At 35.6% G+C, this 19238-nt stretch overlaps 1 protein-coding gene across 1 annotated transcript in view; it reads right to left on the reverse strand.

Moving 5' to 3' along the window:
* Nucleotides 1–2971: 2971 nt before the first annotated feature.
* Nucleotides 2972–19238, reverse strand: part of LOC121413912 (dynein heavy chain 8, axonemal-like) — a 117946-nt gene continuing 101679 nt past the window's right edge. Inside the window, exons 81-88 of the mRNA XM_041606916.1 lie at nt 18984–19114; nt 17362–17409; nt 9692–9809; nt 8302–8465; nt 7041–7157; nt 5705–5920; nt 5123–5284; nt 2972–4250 (exon numbers count right to left, since the gene is read on the reverse strand). Of these exons, the coding sequence (XP_041462850.1) occupies nt 3927–4250; nt 5123–5284; nt 5705–5920; nt 7041–7157; nt 8302–8465; nt 9692–9809; nt 17362–17409; nt 18984–19114 (1280 nt within the window). The 3' untranslated portion in view covers nt 2972–3926. The remainder of the gene's footprint in view (nt 4251–5122; nt 5285–5704; nt 5921–7040; nt 7158–8301; nt 8466–9691; nt 9810–17361; nt 17410–18983; nt 19115–19238) is intronic.

Raw genomic sequence — 19238 nt, forward strand, 5'->3', positions numbered from 1 at the left:
TGTCTGGCCACGGTTGCAATCACAACTTTTGTCAGAATATGGAATATTCCTTATCTTTTAACATTTTATCTTAATACAATGAATTTGATTTGTTTTTAGTATGATCAATATTTAATTTGTACTCTGGATTTTCTTATGTTATTTCAAATTTACTCAAGTTTGGCATGATGGTTGGCCTGGCCAAATTCATGCAAATTCATATTCACATGTCTGAGAAGTGGGTGGGATTGTATTAGAGGTCGATGTTTTTTTTTCGAATCATTCAATTCAATTCAATTTATTTATGAGGTAAAAAATCACATGAGTAGATATGTACATTGTAAAATGTGAGGATCGAACGCCCTAGAAAAGCCAGAGGCTTGAAAAGCAGGGGGATCCATGACAAATAGTGATGTAGTGTCCCCAGAGTAACCACCCCCCCCCCCCCCCCCTAATAGGTCTAATGAAAAATATTTAGATATTTACATACATTGTTTCATTATTTATTACAAGTATAAATGCGCATGAGTTTTGAGGAAGAACAGTAACTATATATTGCATGGTACAAAAATATCTGTTTCTCCCCTCCTCCACCTCTCTAAGGTGGAAAAGGGAAGTGTTATTTGAGCATGATATGGTATATGTTGTAACTTAGATATGTTGAATATACTCTTCCATTTTCAAAAATTCTTTCTAGCAATATTCCTCAAAGTGCTTTCTTGATGATTGTATTTCTGTCTGTTTTGTATTGTATTCCCTTTTAAATGTGCCTTTTTGCATGTTTTGTGTTATGCGTCTGTTGGTCTTTTTTATGAATATTTATGTATGAGAATCCGGGGAATGGTTTTACCAAGAATATATATATTTGTATTGTAAAACGGAAGGTGATGAAATATTAAAGTGAAGGGATATATATATCATGACTCGTCTGTCAAGAAGTTGTATTTTCGTTTCTTTGTTCACCTTACACATGTAAATGTACGACACAAAATAATTACAACTGAAAGAAGCATTATTGAAAAATCATCACAAAACTTTATTTGGAAAACATTTCCAGAAGCAGAGGACGGAAGAAAATCGCAAATATGCTTTGGTTCACATCTGTATGGATGGAAGTCGTTAATGAAATATTAAATACATGTACAGCTGAAAATTTTATATTTTCATAATGCATAATTTGGTTCACTTTGAAAGCTCCGTACAGTTTGAAAAGTACAATCATGTACAAACAACTCATATATAATATACATATATATCACACACAACATATCTACATTTCATTTTAAAAATTTATGTATGTACATTCAGTCAGTCGTATTTAGCGGTGATATGCCACTGTTGTATAGCATATACATTAATAGACTTGCATCGTTTTCATCTTCTGAAGACCATGCTGAACTCTGAAATAAACCCCCCAAAAATCACTGCAAAAATGGAATTTTAAATTGTCATTCAAATTATTGCATATCAGACCATACAAACATCCTTCTTCAAACTCATATTTACAAATCGTACTAATAATGCTTGTTTCTTTACACTATGAATAAAAATTTGAATCATAAATATCCATATACTTATCCAAGAAGATAGTATTCATCAAGGTTTTCAGCACTGAATTCATTTTAATTGATGGTATGGATAAAAAAAGGGAGTTTAATACAACTTTGGTAACCATATAATTTGTATGAGAGGAAAAAGGAAAAAAAACAGTCATCGGGGCATTATGTTACCGAGTTCAATCCTGCTGTGAAATTTTGGAAACAAAAATTAATAATTTAGGTACAAAATGAGGAGTGAAAGGATGATGACTGCTTAACAAATTTCATTGAATTCTTAGGTGTCTCTTTCATGAATATTGAACAAAACAAAAACAAAACAAGTGGAATGCCTCTGGCCGTCTCACCTGCATCACGCGGTTCAATATAGCAGCAGTGCTCACTTTGAATACTACTCTAACTCGCACAAGATGTTCAGTGATACATGGTTACTCTTATTTCCCTTTTTTATGAACTAGACCAATAAACTTACAGAGATATGATGGTTATTCAACAAAAAACCCAACATGGCCAAAGTTCATTGACCTTACATGACCTTTGACCTTGATCATGTGACCTGAAACTCGAACAGGATGTTCAGTGATACTTGATTACTCTTATGTACAAGTTTCATGAATCAGATCCATAAACTTTCAAAGTTATGATGGTAATTCAACAGATACACCCAATTCGGCCAAAGTTCATTGACCTTTGACCTTGGTCATGTGACCTGACATGCGCACAGGATGTTCAGTGATACTTGATTACTCTAATGTCCAAGTTTAATGAACTAGACCAATAAACTTTCAAAGTTATGATGGTAATTCAACAGATACCCCCGATTCGGCCAAAGTTCATTGACCCAAAATGACCTTTGACCTTAATCATGAGACCTGAAACTTGCACAAAATTTTCAGTGATGCTTGATTACTATTATGTCCAAGTTTCATGAATCAGATCCATAAACTTTCAAAGTTATGATGGGAATTCAACAGATATCCCCGATTCGGCCAAAGTTCATTGACCCTAAATGACCTTTGACCTTGGTCATGTGACGTGAAACTCATGCAGGATGTTCAGTGATACTTGATTAACCTTATGTCCAAGTTTCATGAACTAGGTCCATATATTTTCTAAGTTATGATGACATTTCAAAAACTTAACCTCAGGTTAAGATTTCGATGTTGATTCCTCCAACATGGTCTAAGTTCATTGACCCTAAATGACCTTTCACCTTGGTCATGTGACATGAAACTCTAATAGGATGTTCAGTAATACTTGATTAACCTTATGGCCAAGTTTTATTAACTTGGTCCATATACTTTCTAAGTTATGACATCATTTCAAAAACTTAACCTCAGGTTAAGATTTGATGTTTACGCCGCCGCCGCCGCCGCCGTCGCCGTCGGAAAAGCGGCGCCTATAGTCTCACTTTGCTTCGCAGGTGAGACAAAAACCCAGCATTCCAAAGAAGTGTAGAAGTGTTTTTGTTAAGTCAGTGCCAGCGGGTAATTCAAGGTTTAATTAGGATATGACTATTACCAAAGTGACAAACAGGATTTTATTGTGAGATCCATGTCGTGTTAACAAAGGATCAACGTGGACCCATCCTTGTTAAAGTATCATTCACACTTGAACCAACTGATGGGAATATACATTTGACAAGTTAATTTCATGTTTGTCCAACTCATAGAAAGAATGAAAGGTTGGACTTAAGCAAACAGTGCATGTCCAATAATGAAATTGCATTGTTTTTAATCTCATGATAATCTATGATCACTTGCAAATTGAAACAGACATTTAAGAAAAAAAATATGTATATTAATTAACGTTGCTGCAGCTGGAATGTTTTAATCCCATGAGCATTAAATTTTTTGAGATACAAAGCTATAGATGTCGTGAATAACTTATCAGTGATCATGTTGACGAGGACAGGTGTGATTGTCTTCGTGAGAGGGTCTAACAGTTGCCATCAACCTCTCAGGACCTACAGAGAAAAAATCATATTGACCGATGGGAGTGAAAGTTTTATCGCCTACAAGCCTTGCGTGTGGCTTGCCGGTGACTATTTTTGCGACCCACAGAAGACCCACTTTGAGCGAACCGGTATCTCGCGCGCAGTTGCCCGCAGGAGTGCGTGCAAAGTGTGATTTGCCCACAGAAAAGATTTAAACACGCCCAAATCTTTGTTGTGGGCGAGTAGGACAGATGATTCATATCTTTCCTTTAATAGACAAAAGACAAACATGGGCATTCTGTTCTTCTTCAAGATGGCTCCAACTGTAGACAGTCCACTTTGGAGATCGCCCTCCTAGGAGGGTCTTAGAGAACTTTGCAGCCAGCCCTCTTCACAGGCCACTTGGATTCAGATATCTTATATTATCACCTGGGGGAATAGGTATGATCATCCTCTTAATAGGGCCTAATTGTTGCCGCCAGCCCTCTCAACGCCCACTTGGACGCCGAGATGTTATCATGCTTGACGTCAAGGAGAAAGACGGGTGACCTCGCACAGATCCTGGTAGGATACACGGGGCATAGGTACATCTCGCTGGTCCTCTGTTCGTTGTAAGCTGGCTTCTCGCTGTACGGCATGGTGGTGATGTGGATGATCGGGAGGAGGGTGGCACCGTGACGTGGAGGGGAGTCCTGGAGCTCCCCCGTGGTCTTCTCCCAAGAGCATCCCCAGACGTACACACCATACACGAACATGCCTTCCTGGGGTGGGTCACGAACCTGTCATAAAAAATAGAGAATGTTTGATATCAATAATAATACAAATAATAATTCTTATTTACCCAGCGTAGCCACTTAAGCTCTTATGAACTCCTCCCAACAGCAATCCTGCCAACCTCTGGGAATGAAAAATTGTATTCTGTGATCAAAAAAAGTGCATTTTTCCCCAAAAAAAGTGTATTTCATAAAAAAATGCGTGGCGCACTCGCTCACCGCGGCGCTCAAGCTGCATGCGAGCTAAAATGTGTACTGCTCTTGCAGATGAAAAAAAAATTTTTAATGATGTGTATATCCCACCCTGGTTTTAACAAAATGATTAAAAAAAAAAACAAGTGACATGAAATTACATTGATCTAATAAACATATTTGTCTAAGTTTTATGAAATAGAGACATAAGGAGATGATTTGTCTCAATACATTACTTTTTTGTAACAAAAATATAAAGTATATATTTTTTCGAAAAACATATTTTTTAAAGAAAAATTGTACTGCCGTATTTTAGTTGCAAAAACGTTGGCAGGTCTGGAACAGGCCCTGCATAACATGTTATTGATTTAAGCAGCCTGGAGTTATAGTGAATCATTCTCAAGTCTTTCAGATATCCTGGGGGATGTTTCTTAAAATTGGTCCAAGATTAAGCATGACTTTAAACATGACTCGTGACCATTTCTTGGGAGCTAAATCAACACCAATGAAAGTTTGGGGCATATCATTTCTCTTGGGATTAGGCCAAAGGATGTGTCATAGGCTAGTTCTGGGTCAATTTTCTCCCAAGTTGAGCAGACTTCTGGGTTCACAATAGTTCTGACTCTGGAAAAATTACAGGTACATGCTTCATAGACCAGACTTCTTCAAACAGTTCAATATCTTACATGGTCTTTGTCCCTGGCTGTGATCTCTGTCTGGAAGACGACCGGTTCTGACTGTGCAATGTTGTGTCCATAGGCCCTGATGGCGTCCTGTTTGAGTAGGGCTAGCAGAGCACGAGGGTGGAAGAATGCCCCAAGCCAGTACGCTGGGAACTTGTCCTTGCCCTAGTGGAAATCAATAATCAGGAGTAAATTTAAGTTTATAATTAAATATCACAGTTGTCCAAACACTGAATAATATTTCGTATGGAATATACAATGTACAATGTCTGAATAAAGTACTGTACTCTAAAAAAACTCCACTGGAGCATCACTTCTAACGCTACTGCGAAGTCAGGATTGGTCATACCAATGTTTTTGAAACTTTTGGAATAACAATAGAACTATATGGTGGGTGAGCATAGAGAATAAGTTGGTACGTCGTAATTGATAAAAAGGGACACTGTATTCAGATGCTTAGCCACGGATGCAATGAAAAAACGGGCACAAAAGACATCAAAATTATCTGTTTCTTGATAAGGAGGCAGGGCAGTAAACATTGAATATCATTTGGGTTTTGGGTTTTTTTTTTTTGGTATTGTATACCTGTACGATGATCCTTTCAAGATGTTGACATCGCTGGCTGAGATCAGACATCCACTGAGCTAGGGTCCAGTTAGGAGGCGGGGCCGAGTCACCACACATCTCGGCCCAGACAGACGGAATACGATGATGGAACAAATCAACCGCAATATCAATCAACCGCTCGGACATCTGATCACCAAACGTTTCATTCGGACTCTCACACAAAACTTTCAGTTTCTGTGAAAACAAAAGATAATGAAAAGAATATTATGACTTTAATTCATAGAATTTCAATCAAAATCCTTAAAATAAAAGTGTACAAAATCAATTTACAAATATCACACAGGGGATAACAAAAGAAACAAAGGTAAACTTTATCTAGGTTTTCCCCTCATAAACAAGTATATAAATGTACATGGACATATAAAGCTACTCATTTAATATTGATACAAGATCAACAGATGTATTCGCTGATTTACAACTAACAATTATACACAAAGACTTCAAAGGGATAGCTCCTTGCCGAAGTAAATTGATTTGCTTAGTTCAACTCGATCTAGCAATTGAAAATTTGCAACTGAAATTTGTTTTTGGTTGCAAATATTTTCTTCCAACACCCGCTAAGATTTGAATGAATTTATCTGTGCCCCTTTCGCAACTTACTTATGCATACGACGTACAGTGTATGCAAGCAACAAAAAAAAACAAAGATCTGGGTTATAATATAGATCTGGAAATCACTTTTTAAATACATATATTGCTGTCTATTGCCCCATTTAATGGGAATGCATTTTGTTTACAATTATACAATATACAACATAATCATGAAGAAAATATACATAAATAAAGGACTATCCATATTACCAAGTACATAATTTAAATAACAGTTTTGCATCACCCACCAGAATTCCTAGCTAGATCCTGGTGGGGGCTGGTGCCATCCTAACTGCTGCTCCGTTCAACGACAATTCGAGGGGCAAGCCCTGTCAGCTCAGAACTCACAGGAGCTCTAGCATATAAGGGCACCAGCCCCCTAAGGAAGCCAGTCAGACCAGTGAGTGATAAAACACAAGATTTAGCTTTACATGTATACAAAATTAATTTTTAAAAAAATTGGATTAAGTTGTCGAAGGCATTCAACTTTAAAGGTTGAAGAAATAGGTCTTCAGATGCACTCTAATGCAGTGGAGTGACGGAGTTGATTCCATAACTTGGCCTCAGCATGTGAGAAGGGCCTATTCCCCCCCCCCCCCCCCCAAGAATATTGTTACCATTACTGCGATGAGTGATTTCAACACAGGGCGGAGAAGGGAGGGTTACGTATGTTCTAATTTACTTCCCTAGAAATATTACTTACGTTGAATGTAGCCTTGAGATCAGCTATGAGTCTGATCATCATGTCAATCTCTCGCAGGACAAAGCGGTTAAATGGCGTATCACCTCCGATCTTACGAACACGCTCTGTAATGTAATCCTGTACAAAAAGCAAACATAAGCAAGTATTTAGACATTGAAATTTCATTTTTTTGTTCTTCCCAAAAATGTATGGAATTTCATTAGCAAGCAATATACAACACCATCCAAATAAAATTTCAAATCTTCAAAGTAACATGTATGGTCTCTTTAATAGAATATGGAAGTATGTTAATTCATTATTCACATTTAATGTAATTATGGTTAATATACACTGTGGAAGATTATTTAAAATAAAATTCCAGTAATGATGTAATAGAATAATGAGTTAAGTCTTGGCTTTTATTTAAACATTTCTAAACTATACTTTAATATCGTTGCCTACTCCAATTTCAAATTAATACCACTTATTTTAATTACTATCTGACATAAATTTCTCACTCACTCAACCACCCAGCAAACCAACCCACCCACCTACCCACTCTTTCAATCATACACCGACACACGTCCTCACTCATTATATCAATCATCCACCCACCTACCTACTCACTCACTCAATAACCCACCCATCCACTCACTCATTCACTGCACCCATAACCAATCACTACTCATCCACCCTCCCACTGATTCACTCACTCAATCACTTATTCAATCATCTACCTACTCACTCACACATTCATCCACCCACCTATCCACCCACCCATTCACTCATCCACACACACTCACCCACCTAACATACTCACCCACCCATCCACCTAACACACTCACTCACTCATCCACCCATCCACCTAACACACTCACTCATCCACCCACCCACCTAACACACTTACTCATCCACCCTCCGGTCTATTTACCCACCTCCCCACCCTCCCACTCACTCATCACACACCTACTCACACACCCACCTACACATGTAATTAATCACTCACCCACAGAATCTTCCACCAAAGAGGCACCTACCCATCCAATCATTCACTCTGAATCACCCACTCTCACTCTGAATCGCCCACTCACTCATCCACCAACCCACTTAATAACCCACACATCCACTAACCCACTCACTCACTCAACTAAAAAACCTACACACCCACAGACTCACTCACCTACAAACCTGAACATGCACCCACCAACTCACACACACACACACACCAACCCACTGCATCAACCAACTCACTCATTCATTCCATGTTTTGGTAAAAACTCACCCTGTTCCATCCTTTGGGTATTTTACTGATGATGTTATGACAGATCTCCCATATCTCCGTCTCTCGCTTGCTCTTGATGAGTGAACGGCTAGCGCTGGCGTACACCCCCATGCTGGCAACATTGGGTTGTAGGGCGGTACCATTCACTGAGGCAACAGAAGGACCTAGTACATACATGTAGGAAGAAAATACAGAAGAGGGAAGTTACCAACAGAAACAAAATAAACCACCATACATAATAAAATCTGAGTCTATGACTTTTGACCATGACACCCTTAAGGTAAAATGTCAGAACTATGTCTATTCCACAGAAATGCTGCAAGTGGCTTTTCTTATCCCTACATTTCATCAGAGACAGAAAAATGGGGAAAGCGGGGAAAGCCTATTCCTGTTAAAAGACGCAATATAGCCTTTGGCCAAGTTTCCAAACTACATGTAATCAGATCATCATTAGCGTATCCAGCATCAACTATGACAAAGATGTGTATGAGCCCATGCACAAGCATAATAGAGTCTCTATTGTCCCCAGACAATTTGGCCCATGAAATGCTTTGTAGGATCCGATGCTGAATACGCACCTCATCGTCACTCCTGTATACATACTTGGATCAAGTTGCATGAAGTTGATCCACCACAGCGATCTTCCATTATCATTAAATGATGGGATGGCTCAAAAATATATTGCTTCATATGGTCGATGGAAGCATGAAATGAGTGACAACAAGCAGACATACCTATATGTATATTCTTATTCTCCACCCAAACATAATATTGATTTGTAATATTCTGAACGAAACATTAAAGGAGAATGAGACCTTTGGGACATGATAGCTTGTGTGAAAACAGAAAAATCAAAGAAACAGATCAACAAATCGCACAAATATTGAGAAAGTTATTGGCAATACGACAAAGATGTGTAATGTCACTTGTGAACAATTCTCCCCATTACTTTAGTATATATTTCACTTAAATTACATCTTTTATCACATCCATCAGTAGACCATTTGTTCTTTCTACAGGAAGGCATGTAATACAGATTTTTAAAGAATACATCATGAATAAAGAGTTTGTATCACCATAAGAAAAAGCAAAAAGAGACATTTTGGGTGTATTTTTAGTTTATCAAAGGGAAAGTTGTTCAGATGTGACATCATACATCCTTGTCGCATTGCCAATGGGAGGATCTCCACGGCATTGGTGATTGCAATATTCAAATGCTCGTAACTTTCCCATTATTTGTCTGATTTTTCTCAAAATTTCTTTGTTCTTATTTTTTTATTTTTCTGTTTTGACACAAGCCTACTTGTTCCAAAGGATTCGTTCTCCTTTAATGAACATTCTAGACTGATTTTTATCAAATGGTCAGCACAAAGGCAGTCAATGGACTCACCATGGAAAGGTGTCGCCGGTCTCGGCTGAAGGACATGACTCAATGTCCGAGTTGATGGCATCGCATCTAAGACTTGATTCAGCCGTGTGAACACATACTGATCATCTCCTAGGACAGTCTGTTCAGACAGATACACAACAAGATGAATTTATAATAGAAGGTCATCGGTACAGAAATATACACCCCTTATTTTCCCTATTGACAGTGTATAAGGAGCTGGCAGCAGTGTAATTGCATGGAAAATTCCACTCGCAGTTCTCAGTGGGTTTTAGTATGGTCAAATCAATTAAAACTATCATTATGCATCTTTAAGCGCATAATTTCTGAATTCATTTGTAAGTATAACTTTAGTATTTTAGCAAATCCATCAGACCAAATTCAAATGATTTGAAGAGCTTTAGTGGTAACAATAATTTCTTTTTTATTTGCAGGCACAGGCAAGTTCAGTATTGTAACATAAATCAGATTTAGAGCTTTCTTTGAAGTTTTAGCGATCATTTATTAAAATTGTTTCATTTGATTAGTTCATTTTTAAGCACCTTTTTTTCAAATTTGAAGAAAATAACAGTTGCTTGCACTTAAGATACAAATATATAATCGAAGTTATTTTTTCATATATACTGTATATTGGGTAAGTTCAAAAAGTAGATCACTTCATTCATATTAAGCTGCCAGATTAATTACCAATTTATGAAAGGTTAGAACATTATTAGTTAATAGATTAAGAAGTCATAGATTATGATATTGAATCATAAGTGGGTTGTTTTAAGGCCCAGTATTAATATGCTACCATACATTTCACTTCAACCTCCTTGGCTACACTTATCAGTTTGTTTACTGCAATCAATGTTCACTCAAGCTGCATTTACTGAAATTCACTCTTTCACAATTATATATAGTATCTCTGCTCCAATAAATGCTTTAAAACTCAACATTCACAGCTTAGTAAGCAAAGAAATATTCACTGAATGCTACAACGGAACAAAAACACATTCAAATGTTAGCCAAGCCCATACATATACCTATAGTACACCAAAGTGCACAAGCAAGCAGAATTTATTTTAAATCAAGCTTGGAGAAAGATAATCATGCACATCATGTTCCCATATGTTCGAAAATATAATTTTCAGTAAAAGTCTGTCCTAATTAGGAATGTTATAAAACTCGTTCAAGGATGCACCATGCATATGTCATGTGTCATGTGTGATTGGTTACAGCAATGCGCAGTTTTGATACATCACTGTACATCTGCAGTGTAAATGCTATTGCTGCTAATTCTCTCATAACTGTGCATTACATGAATAATATTGAATAGCTTGCCTTTAACAAGATATTTATTCCTCTCATTTTTGGAGGGGCAAATCACCCTTTTGTACATTTGTACCTACCTAAATTCATTACAGGACAACTGCTAACAAGAAAAGTAGGATTATCAGGCATACAGAAAAAGAGATACCAATCGAATTCAATGAAAGCCATGAAAGATTTTTATCAGCAGAGAACAATCTGGATAGAAGTATGACGTTAACCCATAGTTAATCAGATCCATATACAAGACAGCCTGCTGAAAGGAAAAGTGATATGGCCCACTGTCCACGGAATCAAAGATGTTACATGTAATCACAAATAAAGAGAAAAAGAAAGCTACAAAAAGAAAAGTCAACAAATATTGTCAAAACTTAACCAAGGCATACATGTGCTCTTGGACACTTGAAATTCAAACTCAAAACCATATCCAGTAAACTGACAAATCCCCTCAATAAAATTTCTTTCAGCTGATAAAACTTACCTCAATAGCTGCCAAACTCTGATATATTGCAATGTTATTAATCAAAGGTAATGGCATAAAAAGTAAACCAGTCGTGAGTAAACTCATAAAAGAACAATTTTGTGAAAATCCCACCAGGTTGATTCTAAACTATATGCAAATATGTAATTTTACTCTTTCTCAAAGTGAGCACAACCCCCCCCCCCCAAAAAAAAAAAAATAGTGATAAAAACGATCCAAAAAAGAGAGATAATAAATGCATTAAACAGCAGGAAGGCTAAAATGATCATAAAAGAAATTAAAGAGAGAAATGGAGAGAGAAATGGAGAGAGAAAGAAATGGTAGCAGAGAAGAAAGGTAAAGAGAGTGAAAGAGAATGAGATAGATTTGAACAAGCATACAGGTAACACTGCCCGAGTCAAATCTATTGCAACCAAAGAAATCTTTTCGCTAAGGAAAAATCTGACATAGAAGAGGTATATATATCACATGGTCTACATCATGGAAAAAAAATTGCTCCAACTTTGGCAAATAATCATCTTAAGGAAAGTCAACATATGCCAGTTATGAATGGAAAGACCAGCAACAGACAGGGAATGCAAGAGACATGTGTTTATGAAGCAATTATTGGTTGCGCCTATTACTAAAGCAGCAACTTCAATGCTATCCTTCCAATCATACCATGATTCCAGAGAATTCCAGAAGAGCAAAAGAAGACCTGGTCCATTTCTCCTACAAGTTTGTGAAAGGACCAAATTACACATACTTACAAAAAAGTTAAAATTAATCAATTCCCCTAACATTTATATCAGCGCATATATATTGCACAAAGTGCCAAACTAGGACTACTACCCCACACACACGTGTACCAAATTTGCCAAGCAATATAGCGCCATATGGCATAATCTAATGGATATTTATCTTTAAAGATAATAATTCTATTCTTTTAGATAACTCCTTTTCATAGGATACCAGAAATATACCACTCTTAATAATAATAATAATGTCACTATTGCACTATTCTTTGTTTCATGCAATATTGACCCTAACTCATGGAATATTGGTGGTATCCAATTCTATGCTATCCAATAAAATATAATTACTGGAGCCAAAATTGTCAGCACATACCCATTTTCCAATTCTTGGAGAATATTTCATTAAGTGCACAAGAGGAAAACAATACAAAAACCCACCCAGTGAAGAATACAAAACAACCAATAAAATAAAAAAATATAATCAAATATATACATGTAGTACACATTCTCCACTCCATTAGGAATACCTCAGTGAGTGCTCCAACAATACAAAACTGTAATAGTGGAAACCACTTTGACAATAACCATTGAAACAAATGAAAGCAAATCATCAAACAAATACACAAAATCCAAAAATGAAACTAGGTAAGGTGACAAAGTCATCCCAAACTGCAAAAAAAGAAAACAAGTACCAAGTTCCCATAGCCTCAAGAAGATACTGTGACAAAGAATAATGGTATATCAAATGAATTTAACTTTTTAGAATTCCATACGAGTGAGTCAGAAAAAGATGAGGAATAAAGAAGGGACAGGCCACAAAAAGGAAAGTGGAAAATGGAAGAAAGGAAAGAGGAAGAGATTTCAAAAAAAAATAAGGAGAAATCTTGGAAATAGTGACATGAAGAGTAGCAAAAAAGAAGAGCTATAATGAGAGTCAACATAAAGAGATGTAAAGAATACCAAAACTGGAACGAGGTTGAAAATGAAAACAGAGATGAAAATGAAAGTGATAGAGCAAGGAGTTCCAAAAACAAAATGATAAAAAGTAAAGAGAGTTCAAACATCCATATGCAGAGGAAGATAAAATACAGAATAAAGTACGAAACAAGACTTATAAAGAGGGCCAAAAAATGAGGAAAATGAAGAGAAAGATAAAATCTGATGTTGAAAATATGAGTTCATTCACCAGACAGTTCTAGGGGTCTATTTTATACAAAACGTTCTGATTATTGTAATGTTGCTATTATGGTTACTATCATGGCAACCTTGATATTGAATTGTTGCCAAGCCCAGCTGTTACCAGATAATTACCATGAACGGAATTTTCAGACTTTCATGAAATGGGCACAAGGGGCCTGTTTCACAAAGGACTTACAACTTTGGTAACTTTGCCATTATTGTAACTACCATGGAAACCTTGATTGTGATTGGCTGTTGAGACCCTGTTACCATCAAAGAAGTTACCATATAATAGCAAAGTTACTATATTACTGGACCTTTATCAATCATGCCCCAGAACCTGAAGGAGAGCTCCAATGGTGCAAAGGATGTAAAAGTTGAAAATCTGCAAAGTCAAAATTTTGCCTCTAAGTTTATCAAACATGTGCAAAATTCAAAAGCATGTGTCAATTTCCTAGGAATTTCTCCTGCCCCTTCCTTTTTTTTTTGGGGGGAGGGGTGAGGGAATATCAGAAATTTGGGAAATATCTTGTGAATATGCGGAGTGATAATTTGCAACACACTCTTGCAAGAACCAATCTGGAACGGGAATAGATTCTGACAGACTTTGGTAAATACATGTATTGACCCTAATTGTTCACCAAATCATCAATTCTATTACACCGAAAATCATTTGTCAGATGTTATGTTATCTCACTTGTGTTTATTTTCCTGTAATGTGTAAATATCAAATTTGCTTGCCCCCATGAAGGTCCCTGTGGACTGCTTGGCAAAATAACAGTTGATGGTGGCACACTTTGTGAAATGAACATCTTATGATAGAAGAAAGAATGAGAGAAGGAAGACAGTGAAGACTGAAACCCCAAATGATTCATTTTCTTCCAAGGAGCAGACATTCTTACCTTTTGCACTTGGTTTCCAGCCATCTTACGCAAAAAACCAAATCAAGTATGATATAATCAGATTTCGTGAACAATAGGAAAGATCAGGGTCCCGTAACACAATGGTTAGTGGTTGATCGTATGCTTGAGTTTACGATTGATTGTACATTGTAGTCAATGGAGTAAATTGTAGAAAAATGTTCTACGATAATTGCTAACCTTTGTGTCATGGGTCCCAGGTTTATCTTCGACCAAAAATTAAAAATTCACAAACTAACATCCACTTTTGAGAATTTAAGATGAAAAATTCTGAGACCAAATAGGATCAAATCAATGGTGTCATAGGAATATTTTTGACAGTGCAAAAATGACAGAAACACCATGGACAACCACTGATTCTTGAATATTTACAAGATGTTAATAGAAATATTAGAATGGCAGTTGTACACTCAGCTAAAACTGTAATATAAATTGATTTCAAAGTACATCAAGACTACAAATATTTTCTAAAAAAAAAAACCATTCATGGACACAAACGGGGGTGGAGCATACAAAATGAAATAAAATGTACAACTTCACACCCAAAGTAACTCAGTGAACAACTTGCTGTTTTGTAGCCCCCCTCTTTTTGTAAAGCCATCTTCTAGCCCTTTTGAAATAAAAAAAAAATAACAGGGTACAAAATGGCAGAGTTCTATCAATTTTGCAGAGCTTAATACACTGTAATCCGAGTATGTCGTTGATATCTCAAACAGGCATTGATGTGTCAAAACATCTTTAGAAGGTTGAATGTACAAGGCTTGTTTCCATGGAACTCCCCCACCCCCTCCTTTTTCCCCAAGTAGATATTTCACAAATAAATTAAGACACACTTTGTAATCAAGTTAGTTTGGTCCAGCATAAATTGTACATTCATACACAGGCCCAAGACTGCTTCCATTCAATCTCAAAATAACACTAAATATTTACATCACTTAATCGTGAGTTAATTAAATTCAAACACTGATCTGTGTCAGTTAGTCATCTAACAACACTCCATTGTTAATGTCTCTGTCAAATAATATTGCATTTTTACACAATCCTGTTAATAATCATACAAAAAAATGTTGCAACAAAAGCAATATTTGAAAAAATGATAATAACTGCACAACAATTATACACCATATCACTGATTAGTCGTCACAGATACATATTACCAATTGTTCAAAAGCATCAATCACTATATCATCAGAGTTAATAATTCTATTAGTTCATACCAAACACATAGCTCATGACATTCACAAACAGTTTACATATTAAAGGGGAAGTTCACCCTGAAGAAAAGTTTGTTGTAAAAATAGCAGAAAAAATAATAAAAAATATTGGTGAAGGTTTGAAGAAAATCCGTTAAAGATTAAGAAAGTTATTAGAATTCAAAGTTTTGGATTTGTGACGTCATATGCGAGCAACATTCCTACATAGCGAATGGTAAAAAATCAATGAATTTCAAATTTTGTATGGTTCCTGATGACTTTATTTTGTTTTCTATTTATGATCGGGTGTGAAATGATTTGTCTATTGATATACAAAAGGCACAGTAAAAACCATTTTCAATTTTCTGAGAAAATTACATTTAAAAGATTTTTTACCACTTGCTTTGTAGGAGTGCTGCTCGCATATGACGTCACAAATTCAAAACTATGAATTCTAATAACTTTCTTAATCATTGACGGATTTTCCTCAAACCTTCACCAATATTTTTTATTATTTTTTCTGCTATTTTTACAACAAACTTTTCTTCATGGTGAACTTCCCCTTTAACACATATTGGGACTAGTTTAGTAATAATTAATGAGTAAACTCTGAAAACAGCAGCCATTTTAGGTGATATTTTCTGCACTCCAATTTCGCTTACCACAATACGCCATTCATCCTATTCAGATTGTTAGATTGAAGTATAGAGAGGCAAAAATCAAGGAAAGTTAAAAGGATAGATCTTCTTATAATAGGAGTAAGAAACATTTCATAAACAATAAATTTCATGCTTGAGAAATAACATGCAACATGCATATATGTACATTAGTAGTTTATTGAGAATTCCAGAAAAGTTATGATAGGGCCCAGTCTTATGAAGGGTTGAGATTGATCCACAACCAACCACAACTATGGAAAGCCAGCAATACCAACATCTAACAGACGTGTGTTTAAATTATTTTCTATATATGCTGAATATTCATACATTCATTATTTTATTGAAAATTCAGCGTGCTTCTCTTTGTTTACAAGGGACTTTGTGCAAAATTCCAGTAGAAAAAATTATGACATTGGTGGATTTCCATACAGATTGGATCAATCGTAACTCTTTGTAAGACAAAGCATAGCAATCGATCACAATGTTGATTTTTACAACTGATTGCACATAATGGACAATGCAATCAATTGTAAAAATCAACCCTACAATCAATTACTTATACTTGTGATAGAAGACCTTAAAAGATTTTTTTCAATGTGCGTCATATAAAATTGAATTGAATATATATACGATTGTTATGCATGCTGAAAGGAAAGTTTTTACATATCATGAATAATTAATGTGAAGAGGAAAAAAAATGCTGGAGAGAGAGAATTACATCTACAAAAAAAACAATTATTCAAAAATATACAAGAAATTGGAATGTGTGAAGGCCAAGAAATTAACCTTCATTTCTCATTGTCCCATACCATGTTTGTTGGATTTTTTTCAATGAAGAATACTTCAAAGTGTTTAGGATGTGAGACTTAGTGATTAAAGTGATGCTTCAAGATTTCATTCATATATGAAACTAGCACAAGATTAAGCAAATGCCTTCCCTTTAATTCTTCCTTGTAGGAATTTCAAACGGAACATAATGAGAAATGAAGATAAAATCTTGGCAACATATTCAATTATTTACCACAATAATGCATGCAAAGCTTTGTGAAGAAGAACCCAAATAATAAAGTATATCACCAGTGACTATCTAATTATATTATACACCACATTTAGTACAATTAGACAAGGTTGTTGTTGTTTTTTAGGAGAAAGCATGTATTAACTCCTTTTTCCTTCTTAATTTGTGAGTAAATCACCTCATGTATTTTATCAATAGTAACAAACAACTGATCATCAGCACCGGTCTGTGGAATAATGGGCAATGAGATGGGAATAAAAAATAAAAGAGATGGAAATTATCCATTCAGAAAATACTGCCAAGTTATGTATCAAACGTGCTCTTGCAGTGCCAAGTGTTTACATTTTAAGCGGCTTTACATTCAAATGCTACCCATGTACAATGATGATCTCCTGAAATTTAACAATTATTCGGAACATAGATATATGGAGATCTTCTATGTTCAATTCAAAGTATGATTTTTTTTTAAGTCTTCAATTATTCAAATATAATTTTCAATAGCACAATCCATAAAGCGCAGAAATAACGCGACAAAAGCATTTATTCTACTGCTCTACAAGAAATCTTGGTAGGCTTGTTATTAATTAAATACATATGTTTTAAAGTTTGCTTTGAATTCTAATATAGAAAAAAAATATATATCAAACTATAGAAATATAGAATTGTCATAGTACATTCTGTATAGGCCTATAACTATACAAAGAGTTATGATTTTTCTAAACGCTGAAAATATTTTCTATGATGCAAACTAAATGTATATGACACTAAATATTGAAAAAATTCACATATTTCACCAGAGTTCTTTTGTAATAATATGATATGGACAGGGGGGCATTTAGATTGGTAATGATGTGAAGATAATATATTATTATATCTTATTCAATAAACATCAAAGTTGCATGAAGTACAGCAAAAATCAAAAGTAAAATTCATTTGATTAATTTGCATTGTCAAAACTCATGAAGCTTGGAAGAAAAAAAACCTTTGCAAAGTAAAACTCAATTTTTCAAAGGAGAAACATTGCACAAATCACCATCACTTCAGTTGAATGCCTCATCATTTTGTCCAAGTTTTTTTTTAGCTTATATTCATGCAAGCTTGACCAAATTGGTAGAAGTAAAGAAATATGATGCCAAAGGTTATCTACGTAATATGAATTAGTTAAAAACCTGTGATGAGAGACAAATGAAGTCTGGAAGATGACAACAAATGGAAAATCAACTTCAAACAACAAATTTCAGAAACCTACCACAAAATGGAGTCACTTTTGCTTTCTTTATCATTCAGCTAAGTGTCTAACCATTAAAAAGTTTTCTGAATATTTTCATGCTACCTTCATCATAGAAAAACTTAGATATTTAGATGGTAGAACCAATCGCGAGGAGCATTTCATGAGAAGACTTGTTTAATGTTTGATCCGACATTGATGCTTAATCTCAATTTTTTTTATAGTTATCAAAAGAATTATGCTTCTCAGCAAATCAAAATTAAAGAAAGTCATCAGATATGACAACTTTTCAGACAAAGAATGTTGATAAAATACCCATCAGGGGGCCGTTTCATGAAAGGACTTGTCGGACGTTTTATCCGACAAGTCCCATTTTATCCGACAGTTACCATAGGAACAGTGCCTCTCAGCCAATCAGAATCAATGAAAGATGTCAGATCTGACAACTTGTCGGATGAAAATATTGATGAAACGCCCATCAGGATTGTGGACTACATGCATGACACAAGTTAACACAATCTAAGGGGAGATGTTGCCAATTTAATGTAACAATATTGAATAGTGGTAATTACCTCGTATGATGTGTGCATACCACAGGCTTCAGGGACGTCAAGGAAATGGTTCGGCAAGCCCTCTATGGCCTGACTCAAGGAACTCACTCGTACGAAATTGCTGAAGAAAGCCGGCGGGATGCGGAATTTCACTGCAGTGTTCAGTGGACAAAATAAGGATGAAAATGATGTGGATGTTTTTGGGGTACGAAACCAATGATTTGGCTGACGTGTGAGTGTTCTTTCTCAAAACCAGTAATATTGTCTCAAGGTGAT

This window comes from Lytechinus variegatus, chromosome 4, assembly GCF_018143015.1.
Source record: "Lytechinus variegatus isolate NC3 chromosome 4, Lvar_3.0, whole genome shotgun sequence".
NCBI classification, from domain to species: domain Eukaryota; kingdom Metazoa; phylum Echinodermata; class Echinoidea; order Temnopleuroida; family Toxopneustidae; genus Lytechinus; species Lytechinus variegatus.